Genomic DNA, 15,592 nt, shown 5'->3' on the forward strand with positions numbered 1-15,592 from the left:
CCTTCCTGCGGGCCGGGCCGCGCCGCGCCGCGCCGCGCCGGCATGGGCGAGAGCACCAGCCCCATCAGCGTTATCCTGGTGAGCTCGGGCAGCCGCGGCAACAAGCTGCTCTTCCGCTTCCCCTTCCAGCGCGGCGCCGAGCACCCCGCCGCACAGGCCAGTAAGTGCGCGACGCCGCGGGGTCCGGCCCGGCCTGCGGCCGGCCCCGCCCCCCCAGGCGCCTCCGCTGGGGGCCTGCCGCCGCCCGTGGGGGCCTGGTATCCCACACACACCCCCTGTGGTGGTCTGTCCCCCCCCGCCCGGCCTCATAGTCTCTGTGGGGGGCCGGCACCCCTCACACACACACATCCCTCGTACCCCCAGGTGCTCTGGCACCCCTCGCACCCCCCATACCCCCAGGTGCCCTGGCATCCCTCACACACGCCCACCTCACGCCCCACATTAATCGAACCATGTTAGCACCGGGTGTTATTATTGACTTGGTGCCTTGTTGCTGTTCCTGGATCAGCTGAAGCTGTGTGGGTTTTAGGAGCTGTAGGGCAAGGAGGAGGAGGAGGCAGGGTGAGAAGCGAAGGCACCGATCTGGGAGAGGGGATTCAGAAAACACTAAGTGAGCTTTAACTGATAATGGGTAGGAACTAAGAGACTTTAGTCCCTTGTGTTGAATAATGGGGTGGAGGAGGTTTCATTTCTTTTGGAAAGTAGGAACATGGACCATTCAGGTGCCAGCTGGCTGCTGTGGAGCCAGTGTTGGTTGTACCTCTCTCTTTCTCCGAGATTCCTGATCAGGGATGGTGTCTGGGGCCAGTCTCGGACCTGCCCGCAGCCAGGAGTCTGTGGGGGCCGGAGGCAGGATGGCTGCACCCGCGGTGCTGCGGGCAGGGTCAGCGTCCCACCTGGCCTCGGCAGTGGGTGAGTCTTGGTGTGTGGGCCTAAAGGTGCTGCAGAGCGATGAAGCTGTTCAGCTTGGGTTGCTTGCTAACTGCCGTGTGTCACGAGAAGTTTGACACCCCTCTTTAGGTTGTGAGTCACTTTTTACCAAGAGAGAATTGTCTTCAAACCCATTTTTGGTTTTATAAGCAAAATCTGAGAATGTGGGTTTTTTTTTGGCTGGCTGCTTCTGTCCCACCCCCCTCCTGCTTTTTGTTGGTAAAGGATTTTGATACCTGTGACTGCAGGAGGGGCTTCTGGAGCATTATCATTGTCCTGAAACCTGAGCAATAATGAGGGAAATGCACTGGTCAGAATTTTATTTTCCACACTCTCTCTCTAAGTGCAAACTGTTACCTGGCACTTGAGAGAAAAGTTGTTTCTGTGAATTTTTTTGCTTTCTCCTCTTTATCCCCTGAAGATATAAACCTCTTTCTCCTATTTTTGATGTGTTTTTGAGTGAGAATAGAAAAAACAAGATCTGGTGCTTCTACCTAAAAAGGAAGGAACCATCTGCTTTTAATATTACTTTTTTTAGATCTCTCTTATGGATAATTTTAAAAAGGGCACAGACAAATATTCTCTTAATGCACAAGTATTCTCCTAATTCACTTATTTTAATGAGCACTTTAAGAAGGTTGTTCCTTGAAAAAGCTGTCTTTATTCTTTGTTTCAGGTAAACCAAGGAGTCGATATGCTGTGAATAGCTCTGGTGACACCACAGAAGATCAAGATGGGGACTCCAGGTAGGGGAAAACATTTCTCCTTGCCTAAGAGTTTGAAACAGAGGAGAGGTGGCCTCTTGCTCTCCTGCCTGATAGTTCAGCAGGCAAATTCTCTCGAACTGTATAGAAGATGACCTGCCAAAAAATGCTTTAATGACAAGTTATGAGCAAATTAGTGCTAAGTAATAAGGAATCTCTCATGAGGGAATGCTACTGAATCTATTGTTATCTAGGCAAGGTGTAGGTCAGGTATTTTGTGCTCATTAGAAAGGCAGTATTACTCTTTCAAAGCTAGGAGCATTAATACTTTGGCAAAATTCCACTTTTCTTTAACTGCCTATGTCTAACTGGATATATTATTCAGTTGCCTCAAATTCTTCCCTAGCTCGTGTAAGTGTCGTATGGAATTGCTGTGCACTAATGAATAACTAATTTTGTTTCTCCAGATACAGCTGCCCTTGTGTCTGTGGAGTGAAATAGTAGCTCAAAAGGATACTGAGACTTAAAGATAGTATTTCAATTACAGCAAATCAGTGGGTAACAAACGTAATAGGCAATGTGTTCAGCATGCATGTGCATATGAATGGACCCTCTAATTAGTTTTTGTAGATTTGAAATCTGCTGCATGGTTCTAAATTTATCACTATCAGATACGAGACAAATCTGGGAAAGAAAAAAGTTTTTTGTCTGTTGGCCCGTAGTTCAGTTGCAGATCTTTTTTGTGATATGTGTTTTAATCTCCAATATTAATAAAATGGGGTAGTTGCTGCTCTTCTCTCATATAAAAGTGAAAAAGAAGTACTTGTCACTTGCCCCCAAAAAAGAAATTTAGATCCCAACCTCGCAAAATGTAAGCTTGTTCTTAACTTTGACTGAGAATAGTTTAGCTGAAATTAAAATCACCCATGACAGTAAACTTCATCAAATTCATATGTTTTTCTAGGACTGGGATCTTATGAAAACACATTTTGCTTGAGGTCTCGTATCTCTCGCCTTTTCTGGTATCTTTGAAACCTTCAAATGCAGCCTTCTGTCGTGTCTCCAGTGAGCACAGTATGGTACAGGGCACAACTCCAGTGGGAGCAAGCTGTGCTTTTGTAAGTTTGGTAATTGGTGAATGGCGTTTCAGACTGTGCTGTTGATGGCAGCTAGTATACACATTAGGAAGGTTCAGTGCACATGTTTGCTGGTTATCTCAGGGATTTTGTTGGTTGCTGTTCAAAACCCTGGCTCTAGTATTTCACTAGATAGATTAAGATGGTATTGGAATGGTACCAGCTTCTGTTTGATACTGATTCTTGTTGCCTCTGCCATTCTGGCCAGTTGGACAAAGCACTTAATGCGGAGCTGCATTCGTTGGATGTTGCGTGTGGTGCTGAATTAGTGTCATGCAGTACGTGGCTACTGCAGTGATGTAGGAGAAGCTTTTATCATTTCAAATTATGGTCAGATGAGAAAACTGCTAGTATTTGCCTGAAACTGGTTTTAAGTAGGTTGAATGTGCTGGCATGTAACCTACATTAAACAAAGATTTAGATTATTTCATTGTGGTGTCCAGAACACTGCGCTTGAAAGTTAGTGCTTAATCTCCTGGTCAGGTATTTGTTATTAAGCTTTTAGTGTTTAAAAGAATTTATGATCTCTCAACTGAACTCACTAAGTGCAAAATATCACAGTTCTGAAGCATTGAATGAAGGAATATTAAGACAAAAATCCCCCTCTGCAGTGATCATCTTCAGAAGAAAGAAGTTGTCATTTGTACCGTTTTGTGTATAGCAATACATACAAATTCATGCTGCAGTGTCCGCATCTGACTCTTACTAAGGTCAGTGTTTATAAACCTTATATCTACTTAGATGAAATTGAGGTTTCAGCCAATGCAGGTCTGTTAGCAGGAAGTCCTTTAATATTATCTCCTGTGGATCTGTCTCTAGCTGCCATACAGATGAAGGGGAAATAGAAAAAGAGGAGTGTTTATGTTGCTCTGAAAGTGTGGCCTCTGCTAGAGGCCAGATATCGAGGTCCAGCATGCTGCTTGTGCTGCTTACAGGGCTGGGCATCTGCATTCAGAAATTCAAAGTCTTTTTCAAAATTGCATTTGTTTCAAGTTTGTTTATTGGAAAGTTTTTTCCCAATACCAGTGTAGTCAGTGTTGTAAGTCGACTGCATCCCATACAACTGAGGTAGCAGCTAAACTTATCCTTCTCTTCCGTGATAGCAGCTAGTAGAAGAAATTGCTAATGCTCTTTGTATACTAAGTACTGTTAATTTATATTAGGCAAGAGGAGGTTTGTTGGCGGAGTTAGTATCTTTCACTGGACTTACCAATACAGGTGGGAAAAATACGCAAGTTATAGGTACACAGGCCCTTCTTCCACCACAAAGCAAAAAGGGATCTTCAAAACTGTGTACAACAGGTTGCTCAGACTTTTGATTTGTATCAGACCGTTTTGGGAGTAACAGATGTTGGTGCCTGTGGAGCAGAAGATATTCTAAGGAGAGAGTGGAGACAGAAAGGTGCAGATGTCTTGGGGAGAGCGAGATGCATATGGTTGGTAAACTAGGAAAGGAGGGAGTTTAACTATCACATACTGTAAAACCAGTATTGTCATTGAGCCCATGGGGGTTATTTCCTCACCAATGTTACAAATTTTTGCTCCCGGGTTCTTGTTCAGAATGTGTTTTCTATGTTCCCATTGAAGATCAGGCTGGAGAGACCAGGAATGGAGTGACTGGTTTTGAGAGAGCCATTCCCCCAGTAGCAGCTCTGTCCCTGTAAGTTTGTTCTTCTGCAGTGCAGTGGTACAGCAGTTCTCTTCCTGAAACACTCAGCTCAGTAGTCCATGGACAGATTTCATCAGCATGAAGTCCAGTCTGTTTTCTGGTGGTGATGACTTTCTGATTGGAGCTGTCTGTCATGAAAGTAATTCATTAAGTGGTTTCGTATTATTTCTGGAAGGCTTCTTCAAAGAAGGGTTGGCAAAAAGATTCCTTTAAATCACTGCATATCAGTAGCATCTGTGGATATTTTTGGTGGCACAAATTGAGGCTTTGGAGGGGGCAGAGTGCTAGGTTGAGTTGATAGTGTATGGCAAGTTTGATGATGTTGAAGGGTTGGGTCTTCCCATGTTTTCATGTTCAGTAGGAAAGGTTATTTCAGATTTATCTTGTTGCTGCACTAGTTCTTATGAGGGTTGGATTCATCCTTTTTTATACTGGATGGCTGTCTTCAATTTACTAACAATCTAGCACCAGTTGTCTCCTAGATAAGGTTCACTGTTGCTTTTTTCCTAAGCTATTGGAACCCAGATTGGTTACTTTTGAGCTGACCTTTCCTGGAGCAGTTGAGGTGTATGCATTTCTTTATGGTCTCAGAAAGGGCAAAATTAGATCAATTGAAGTGCCTTGACTCTCCATTTCCATACAGCATATTTGTATGCATAATTGGATTTCTTCTAGCCTTCAGGCTCGAATTTCCTGGTCATTGTTATGCTTTTTGTTTTTTATAGACAATTGCAGCCTATTCATGATGATCCTACCTCTGGGTTGCTGGTGTGTATTCGCTTGTATTAATTTCTGCTCAATGGAGGTGTGTGTTTGGGTCTTCAGAATATAGATTTTTCTTCCTTTTAAAAGCAAGTCAAGCAGCAAAAGTGGTTGAGGTGTGTTGATGGTGGCCATGCAACAAAAAGGTATTCAGAAGAATCTGTCGTTGTCAAAACAAATTGCCTGTCAAGTGTCTCTCTTTGTTGGCTTCTTCTCATCCTTTCATCATTTGCTCTCTTAACAAACATCCTTCAGTTTTTCAGTGCTTTACTAGTAATACATACCCCTCACAGCTTATGGAGATGCCTGCCAGTCTCTCTCTCTTTTTTTTTTTTTTTTCCCTTGATCTGAGGCACTTACTCTTTTGAAGCTGTAAGATAATGCTTTGTTAAATTGGTCTGAAATGTTTTTTGTAGTTTTTCTGAAGGTGGTATAGTCAGCAAGCAAAAATTCTAATGAAGATGCACGTATAGTAACATATGTTACACCAGACTTTGCATTTTTTAGTAGCATAACTAACTGAAGGAGGTTTAGCAAGTTTGACAGCATTGATGTCATTAATTGGCCAAACGCTTCTGTTATAAAAAAAGTCAAGTTACTGGCAAACAAGGACTTGAATGTCCCTTTCTAACAAACAGTAGTTCTCCTGTGATAACATTTCTGTATCCTCTGTCCCTCTTTCACTGGACTCCAGTGTTCTTCCTTGTATTTGTTCTGAAAGGCTTCCTTTCTGTAAGCCCGTGCTTTTCCATTCATCTATCCATCCACCCCTTTAAACACCCTTCCTGTAATATACCCCCTTTGTATAGTTTGTCATTTAGGATTGCTCTAGGTTCTCTATTCAACGTGACCAGTAGAAATCTGCTGTCTTTTGGATTAAATAATTGTTGGAGGTTTTCATTTTGTCTCCCCTTTCTAACGTGGACAGTATAAAGCTTTTATCAGATTCATTTTTCAATATATTTAGGAAATTTGCTTCAGGAAATAAGTCCTTTTTTTCCTTGTTATTTGGAAAAAAAAGCAGTTGACTGTTAAAATGAAAATAGGTGTTTGTTTCTCTGATATAAAAGTGAGTACAGCTGTTAACAGTGCCTTGCTCTGCACACCTGTTGTAAAGAAGGTTTTCAGGTTCTTTGCACTGAAAACTGTTTCAGCCTGCTGTTCCTAAGTTTCTGCTTATTGCCTGGGTCAGACAGAGAATGACTTCATGCTTGTGCTGTGAGTCTGGCCAGACTTGTACCTGTTGTTTACATCCTTGGGGGGAGCAGCAGCAGCTCTGTGTGCAAGGCCCTTTACAGAATCCTGGCTGTGCATGCAGCAATAAATGTTTGGCATCCTCTTTTTCTAAGTCTTGTGGGTATGGAAGCACCAGAACCAATTGTGAAGAGCTGTGGGTCATTTGGGGCTGCATGGAATGTTCCTTTGGTGAAAACGCTAGTAATAGTCTAGAAAAGAAACTGAAGTTTAGAATCTGCTCTAAATCAGACTGCAACCTCTTCTATTTTCTCTTAAGGTAAGCATGAATTAAAAAGTATGCGAGGTGTAAATACAGCTCCATAAATGCAACGTATTGTGGGAACACATTACAGCAGCCAGTGTTAGCAAGAGGACTAAAATGCCTTAGCCTGTTTTTTCTGTTGTCAGTCTGAGCCTGCAATATATACCTGGAATTCACCTACCATTAACTTTTGACTCTTCTCAATAGTTATATTTCCTTTACAGGAGTTTAAACCTTAATAGTTCATCTAGTTTTTAATATTATCTTTTTTTTTTATTTTGTGTACTTTCCTCGTTTATTTTCTTTTGTTGTGTTTTTGTTTTGTGTTTATGGCCATGTTCCCATTTCAGAGACCAATGTCCTCTAACTGATGAGCAATTGGTTTCGGGGTAAGATCAAACATTCTAAACAATCACCTATGTCTAGAATGGCTTTCTTTTCTCACCATCCTTTTAATTGTGCTTTGTTTCTGGTTTCTGTTTTACACTGAATGATGAGATAATTACATGCTAAATCACAATGTCTGTAGGAAAAATATTGCTGAAGGTTTACACTAGGATAATTACAAAGGTCCTACTAACACTTCTGTGCTTCCGGTAAGGTGTCCAGAATGCGTGTGGTACTGTCCCTTCTGTGAATTCAGAAAATTGTGATCCTCCGAGAATGCAACAAGTATAGCCTTGGCATTGTAGTTATTCCAACAAGGAGCTTTAAAACAAATTGCTTTCTGATGAGCAATGACTTAAAAGGACAGATCAGTGAGTAAACTATTTAATCCCACAATAATTATGGAGAGCTCTTCAGAGACCTGGTTTTGAGCAGCCGCGCTAGTTGGTTGTTCTGGTGCCCCACTAAGCTAAACTGGATGACTGCATTATACCCCCTTTTTGAACATGCGGAGGGAAAAGTGCTTATCTCTACCCAGGGCCCCAAAAGTATTAAACTGCATCTCTAGTCCCTGCTTAACATAAAGATGCTCACCTAGATACTCAGCTCCCTTTCTAAACTACTTCAAAGAATTCTTTATAAAAACCTTGCTTTGAATTCATGTGGCATATAAAAGGTTATTATCCATTCTTGGGGAAAAGATGAATTTGTGTTTTGATGTTCTTTCCCCTTCCTTTTCCATGTGCTAAAGCAATTGTTGTTTCAGCTGGGTTTCCAGAGGAGATGCTGGTGACAGCAGTTGATCTGCACTAGTGTGATTTGTATCGTACTGCTGGATTGTCTGCTGTTGCTGCTACATTGAGCTCGTGATAGGAGCGGTAGGATATTTTGGGCAAATCAAAGCTTTTGTCTTTTGTATTTAGTTTCTGCCTGCTGAATTCCTTAGTGCAGGAGAGGTTTGCTTTCCTCTGGAAATCACAATGCTCAGACTAATCTCGTAAAAGAAGGGACTGTCACTGCCCAACTGCGAAACCTAATCTGCTTCTAACAAACTCTTGGGCTCTGATAAGTCAGTATTTTTAGGTCATCTTAATATACCCCAGAGATTAGAAAATCAGTATTAAAATATTTAAAGTAAAAGTGTTATTTTCTAAGATGAGATGACGAATTGAAATGATGGGAATAATGTATCTGCTATCTCTCAATCTCCCTATCATCCTGAGGCCTAAGAAATGTATAATTATGTAGACCACTGGGGGAAAAAACCCACAAACCAGCAAAACCAATAAATCTAGGCTGTCAGATGAGGATAATGGGGCTGGAGCCCAGGTCACTCTTGGGAGAGCCTGCGGTCATACCAGGTGTCTGTACCCATCGGGTAGCACCTGTGTAACCCATCACAGGGTTATCTATCCTGAGTGTATCATCTGGCTGCAGTTGCAGTACTCTTCCAGAAAGAGAAGTCTCTGCTAGGGAGAAGATACTAAGGACTTTACAAAATCAACCTTTTAATCTCCTCCTCCCCACAGAGCCACATACAAGGTAGGGCAGACAGAGGGCTGTTGGTGTCATGAGCTCTTCGGGGAACTGCTGAACTGTTACGTTCACTTATCTGTTAAAAGATCTGCTGGTGTAATTCCTTGTAAAAGTCAAATCTTAACGGTGGTGAAAGTCATCATAATGATCAGTTTTCCAGCTCCCAAGGTATCCTTTGCCAAGGCTGGGAGAGGGAAGAGTAACTAATTTCTTACCAGCAAGCAGGCATTTTCTAATTTACCCTCCTTCTCCCTTCACCCCCCAAAACATATGCTGGTTTTGGATGTATTGCTATTATAGTCTTCCTGGCTCCATGATGAACCTATTAAAGAACGCAGCTGAATAGGGCAAAAAGAGAGGGAAAAGCTCATTGCTGTCATGGTGACGCTTTTTCCTATTTTGAATGTCATCTCCAGGGACTGTCAGTCCAGGTCCTATTCGAGGACACTTTGCCCTTTCTTCACAAACTCCATGTGTTGTGCAGCCCAGTGCAGTGCGGTGTCTGAGGAGTGTGGTTCAGCGGTCCTTGGAGTCTCTGGCTAGTCTCCCCATCTCTCTGCTTGCTGTTAGCTGTGTTTGGAGCAGAGCAGCCAGGGATTTGGAAGTTTGTACACAGCTGCTCCTTCCATAAGCCAAACATAAGCAGCGTGCTGTGGTCAGGATCACCTGTTTGTACAAACACCAGGGGCTTTGACAGTTTGTAAAACCCCTGTGTTGTCCTTCATCTTCAGTATATGTAGGTCTAATAAAAGAAATGCCCCGTGGGTCATATGCAGGTGGATACACACAAAAGACCTGGCTGTGTGCATTTGTCTTAGTTTCTGTATGTAACTCACTCAGGGTGAACCAGGAATATGGTACATTAATTCCTTCTCTGGGCATTGAGGTCTATCTTGTGGCCAAGAGATAAGGTGAGCGCAGCACACACCCATGCCTGCCCTTTTCTCTGAGTGATACTACGTTATCTGGGATACCTGCCTGGTGCAGGGGGATGGTCTGACAGGGACATGCATCCCTAAATGTAAATAAAGAAAATGAAATAAACGTTTTCATTCTTAAAAAACTGGTCTCATCAGAAACTGGTTTGAAGTTCATTTGGTTAAATGGGAGCCTCCAAGAAATAAGATGAAGATCGAACTTGCTAATATCAAACCTTGCACTGCCCCTGTTCTAGAACAACAGTTTCCCTCCAGCAGCTAACTGAGGTCCTCTTCCCTGTGGATTTGAGCTCCATTGTCTTAGGGAACACCCTGAGGAAAACAAGTGTTTGTAGAGACCAGACCAGTGTTGCAAGGCCATTGGAAAGAGCAGTTGCCGAATTCCTTCCTTGTCACGCTGGATTCTTACCTGTTTTTGCAGCCGTAGCTGTCTTTTACAGGGCAGACTCCTCGTAGATACTTGCCCTCCTGTCTCGCAGCCACCACCGATCCAGACCATTCCAGTAACACCACGGTTGGTGTTGCAAAGGGCCTGCCCTGTCATGAATTTGTCCCAGTTTGGTTTATGAAATGAGAAAGCCCAGGTGAGGCCAGGTAGCTCTCAGAAGGGTGCCAGTGGTCTGTTGACCACAGGCTGAGATCTGTTCAAGTGAGTAACTTCGAATCTCACTGGTGAGATTTGGGAAAGGAAGGACAAGCGTTGGTTTTATCTTTCTTCTAATTGAATCAGCTCTTTCTTTCCTTCCCCTCTGCTGTACTGGGTGGCTTAAAGACCTCTGTTGTGCTTGAGTGACAGGCTGTGTCGATATGTAGTTGCTTAGTAAGTTCATTAACCTGCAGCTAAATCCAGGCAATGGCTAACTTGAGCTGTTTTTATATTTAAGCAAACTGCATCTAATCTTTCCAATGTATTTTGCTGAGCATGTAATTAAATAAGCATGACCCTGCAGTCTTTGTCGTGAATGCTTCCTGTTTTATAATTGTAATGATCTGAGAGATGTAATTAAGGGGTTCTTAATTTTATATAATTGGTGGTACTCCAGGTACAGCAATTTAGATACAATAATTTAAAAACTTTAGAGTTAAATATATCTGTATTTGGAGGAATATTCTGGGGGTATGCTTTCTGAAAATTGCAATAACTTCTGTTTCTGCTCTTCAAGGTTTTCAGATGTCATCCTGGCAACAATTTTGGCTACCAAGTCAGATATGTGTGGCAAAAAGTTTGAACTGAAGATTGATAATGTTCGCTTTGTTGGCCATCCCACGTTGCTTCAGCATGCCCTTGGGCAGGTACGGCATGAGGTCCACTCTGGGGACCTGCCTTCTTTACAAACTACCTGGCTTAGTTAGGAAACTTAGAATTCAGAATGTGCGTGTTGGCTTTTGATCCTGTTTTTACTTCCTGATGCTCAAAGCTGTCTTTTACTTACTTCCAGATTAATACAGTGAGTGGCAAACTGCAGGAGCTGTGTCAGTGATTCACAGAAACCCTGTTCTGGTTACTGTAGAAAAGCAGTGTGGGTAAAGAGAAGTAATACTAAGCAGTCCAGCTCAAAAAGCTGTTTCTCACTATGTTAGTTACTGGAAGTTAGCTTTTTAGCACCTCTAATTAGTATGGTAGTTAAAAAAACTAAACAAACACCCAAAACCTTGACAAATGCTAGAAGCCGCGTCAGCCTTTCTGGCTTTTAACTCTTACTGGTGCTGAAGATGATTCACAAGACTTGGTTGGAATAGGTAGGATGTTGAAAAAGGTCAAAAATTTTCTTGTGGACAAAGTCAGGCTGCTGCTTGCATTGAGACCTTGCTCCGTGGCCTGTGTTTTAGCTGCTTGGAATGAAAGCAGTTGCCACCTAGGCTACGGAAAAGGCCCTGCATAAATCTAGGAAAGAATTTACATGCTTCTATGGGCAAAATATTCCTTGTCCCATTCCTTCTTCTTGATAGACTGTAAGAATAAACTAGGCTTTGGTAATTTCTGAATCCAACACTGATCTCTGTCACTGAACTGCTTTGGTCTCATTTTTCATAAAATTTACTAAGTCGTTCATGTTTTCAGGAAAAAAAAATCTTCTTGCCAATTCTATCATCCTTTCTATCTATAATTAGAGGTGCAAACAGATTGTTGGCAACTGCTGCTTGATATTTAGAGGACCAGGCTGCTTTAATCCAAGTGAGGAGCTGGCCTCAAGCATAAAAAGATGCTAGTGTTCCACTTTTGAAACTCAGTCATGAGTCTACAAGAAATGTGATGGAGGATTGGCAAGGCTCAGCCGTCAAATGTTTAAGCTGCTTTGGACAACAGAATTCAAGTGTCTGCAAGCTGTGCAAGTGCATCGCCAGGCCCAGACAAGGCAAGTGATGAACCAGGCCCAGGGTCCGTACAGGGACCCCTGCCAGGAGCAAAAGGAGGTGGGACCAGAGACAGGGCTGGAGGACAAGGCTGCCATGTACTTAATCAAGGGTCCATCCAGGAGACAAGCTACATAAAATGTAGGTCCAAGGTCCATCCAGGAGACAGGGCTGGAGACAGGCACACCTACAGGCCCTGGGCTGAGCTTAAATGGGGCTCCTGGGTCATGGGCTAGGGTGTGTGTGTGTGGGGGATCCAGTTGGGACTGGTGGGGGCCATTAAGACCTTTTCCTGCCCTCAGGGCCCTGACAGCAGTGGCCTGTTCTCTCACAGTATCAGATTCCTTTATTTTGCTAATCTCATCCAGAAGGCATAACTTCCTAAACGTGGTGTAAATGAGATTAAAAATTTGTATTTGCATTTTTTCACCACGTATTATTATACGTTCTCTCAGCTTTCCGGTCAGTTTTATCCTAATTGCTTGAAATGTCTCTTCATTTTCAATTTGTCTAAATAAAATTGCATCTGGGTAAATAAAGTTAGAAAGTGCTGTAAACACTTTTTTGTTACTTCTTGTAGGATCTTCTTTTTGGGTGTGTCTTATCACCCCAGTAGGCACCCCAGAACTTTCTGGAGTCCAGAATCTTCTAGACATGGCAGTCATCTCTGCTAGTTAATTTGAATGTAAATCTGGGACCCTTTTGCTGTTAGGAGGAAGCTAGATGGAGCTCCTTTTCCATGGAGCAAAGGCAGTGACCGGAGTAACCTGACAGTCTCTGGTTTGGGTTCCTTTGGAGTTGATAGTGCAATAAGTTAATCCATGGGACAGCTCAGCAAATTCTTACTCAGATGAGATACAGGAGTTACAAGAGCATGAATATTTAATCCTGTGTGCCAGACAGCCTTTTATGTAGTGATATTCTGAATTCTTCAAGCTCCTTCAGCATTTTCTGTTCCAGCTTAGTCTTTTCTTCTTTTTTCTGGACAAGAGGTGATATGAAATCTAGCCTGCATCCCAATTGATGTTAATGGTGGTAGTTCCTTTGATTTTAAGGAACAGGATCAGTCCCTGCACTCAGAAATGCTTTTGAGTCTTTATTGAAGTTCACAAGACATCCAGTAACTCCAAAACCAATAAACACAGTAAATTATCTTTCCCACCCTCCCATCCCTGCCTTTCTGATAGAACTTCACTTACACTTTGGAAAAACCAAAAATATGTATCACTTCTTTTAGTTTCTATAATTTTTAAGACTACTGAGTGAAAGCACTTGGATTTCAGAGTTCACTGTTGAGCAGTTCGTTGCTGATGCTTGGGACCTGTCAGGAAGGGAGGATGCAGCGCTGCTTTTGCCAGCTTCTCTGCGTTTGCCCTGTCTCAGATGCTGCATTAGCTACATGTACCCATATGTTGGGTAGAGACCGAATATTAGGTTAGCTGGGTGTTTGGCCTGGTGGGTTATAGCTGTTTTGGGATTGGATGGGTGTTCAGCACCGAGCTTTGGGGGTGATGGGAATGTCCTCTGGATTTTGTGCTCCATCTTGTGGCGACGCTTGCTCGATTCACTATTGTTAGTCTTGGATATGCAAATTCAACTTGCTTGTCTGGCTTCCACTGTTCCTCCCCACCAGAAAGCCTGTACCTGTGTTAGGGATGAAGCTCTCTGCTGCAGAAAGCATAGGGGGGGGCTGGAGAATGTGTTTGAAATCCTGCAGAAGGGAAAATCAAACCTTTTATTTTAGTATTGCAGCTCCAGAGCATATTTTTTTCTGATAAAAGCAATAGTTTGTAACATGATGCAATCCAAATGGGGATTTTAGGAAAGGAAAGAATAGGTGTGGCCTGGGATGAGAAATCTATGGACTTCTCTGTAGCTAACAATATATATGAAAATTGTGCTAAGGAATTTAAACCTAGGGTCCCTAATGATGCTAAAATGCAATAGCAAAGACACCTAGTAAGACTGCTATCTTAGCTGATACTCATTTCCGTGGTCATGACCAAAATGCTTTGGTTTAAGTCTTCACAGCTTCTCAAAAAAGGCAGTGTTGTAGAGTAACTGTGACATTTTAATAAAAAAAAAAAAATCATAGTTTTATTTCCTACAAGTCAAATTCCGTGGTATAATTTGATTTGTCTGCGCTTTTTTCTCAGCAAGCTTGTTATTTGACTGAGTTAGGCTTCCCCCCCCCCCTTTTTTTTTTTCCCCTTTGTTATTCAATCCAACTGACACTAGCCTATGGGATTTCTAAAAAAATATTTTTCAGGTATCCAAAACTGATCCTTCACCAAAGAGAGAGATGCCCACTATGATTCTCTTCAACGTGGTGTTTGCACTAAGGGTAAGGACTGTCTTCAATCTGTCTGTCAGTGGGATGTGCTTCAGATGTATAAGAGAATGCAGTAGGCTCACGTTCCAGTAATCTCTTATAAAACATTCAGTGCCTGATTTCATTGGGATATTTTAATTCGAAACAATGAACCTAAACAATGTAGAATATGAGACTGACAAGTGGGAAAGTTTTTCCAGCCTAGTGGAAGGCAAGTACAGTTGTTCTGTTCGGGACATTTCCTAGAGTTTTTTTGTTTTAAATAGCCAGAGTGTAAAGGCATGCAAGAAACCACTTTGCAAAATAGATATGAACCCAGTTGCAAGTTATGAATGAGCTGGTAAACTGCTGTGATTTTTCGAGACCCTGCAATTGAGGCATGTTCAACTAAGCTGTGCAGGAAGGCAGCCTGGGTCTCACTGTCTTGTGTGTCAGATGCTGCTCTCTGTACGTGACTGCTCTACTCCTGCCCAGGATAGGACCAAATCCATACAGCTGCACTAGTGCGTTGCCGAGCCCTTGTGACTCCATGCAGCTTGGATCTTGGTGGTCAGTTCTGCTCCAGAAGCAGAGGCAGCAGGCAGTGTGGACAGTGGCTCATGCTTGGCCAGCCTTAAGAGTCAGGTCCCTACCATGGCCTTGGTCAACCCAGGCTTGCTCAGGGCAGAGTCATTCAGAAACGTACTCTGGCTCAGAACAGCACTGTTTTGAGCCCTTGCTCATGCTGTGTGATACAGAGACATGCGCCTTTGCTTAGTGCCTCTAGGCTTTTTTTTATAATTAAATGGACAGTGTTTGAAAGCTGCCTCCTCTTAGCAATGAGATCATTGTAAAGGGAGAGTGCCAGGGAGCAGCAGCTGTAGCATTCTAAATGAGAAGAAAGGTACAAGTGAAGAATAAGTAGGTTTTGATGCTCAGCAAGAACCTGGAGCAAATAGATAGTTTTTACTTGGAGTTTTTTTCAGGCCTACTCTATTGACTAGATGTTGGCATCTGTGTTAAGGGATCCTGGCTTAGCTAATTAGGTGGTATAAAACCCTAGAAATTTCATTATGTTTGAGCATTGTTTGATTTCTGAGCTCTGGCTTTCCCTTCCCAGCCCACAGGTTGCATCTGTGGAGCCATCATGTTATTTTGTGGCATGTACATATATGAAGAAACATTTTAAAAATCAAAGAGGGAGTTGGAATAGCTGTCTTTATGGAAGGGGTTGATTTTTGCCCAACTGGATGTAACATTATGATTTAAAAGCCTCCAGCTCCCTGCTTGTGAAATTACCTCTTCCGCCCCCCCCCCCCCCCTTTTAGCACTAGTACTTTTCTTACTGCTGGCTTTCCAGTGGTGA

At 42.7% G+C, this 15,592-nt stretch overlaps 1 protein-coding gene across 14 annotated transcripts in view; it reads left to right on the forward strand.

Moving 5' to 3' along the window:
* Position 1: 1 nt before the first annotated feature.
* NPRL3 (nitrogen permease regulator-like 3 (S. cerevisiae)) overlaps positions 2-15,592 on the forward strand; it is a 47,436-nt gene continuing 31,845 nt past the window's right edge. The window contains exons 1-6 of one of the 14 annotated variants that reach the window (XM_010578407.1): positions 2-78; positions 1,607-1,676; positions 7,301-7,457; positions 7,853-7,964; positions 10,724-10,853; positions 14,185-14,259. In XM_010578407.1, coding sequence (XP_010576709.1) covers positions 10,770-10,853; positions 14,185-14,259 — 159 coding nt within the window. In that variant the 5' untranslated portion in view covers positions 2-78; positions 1,607-1,676; positions 7,301-7,457; positions 7,853-7,964; positions 10,724-10,769. Of the gene's footprint in view, positions 161-777; positions 913-1,606; positions 1,677-5,164; positions 5,348-7,049; positions 7,089-7,300; positions 7,458-7,852; positions 7,965-9,454; positions 9,817-10,721; positions 10,854-11,672; positions 11,918-14,184; positions 14,260-15,592 lie in introns of those variants that run through there. The other 13 variants (XM_010578398.1, XM_010578399.1, XM_010578406.1 and 10 more) reach the window with 13 other exon arrangements.

Source organism: Haliaeetus leucocephalus, unplaced genomic scaffold (assembly GCF_000737465.1).
Source record: "Haliaeetus leucocephalus isolate CR32 unplaced genomic scaffold, Haliaeetus_leucocephalus-4.0 Scaffold636, whole genome shotgun sequence".
NCBI classification, from domain to species: Eukaryota; Metazoa; Chordata; class Aves; order Accipitriformes; family Accipitridae; genus Haliaeetus; species Haliaeetus leucocephalus.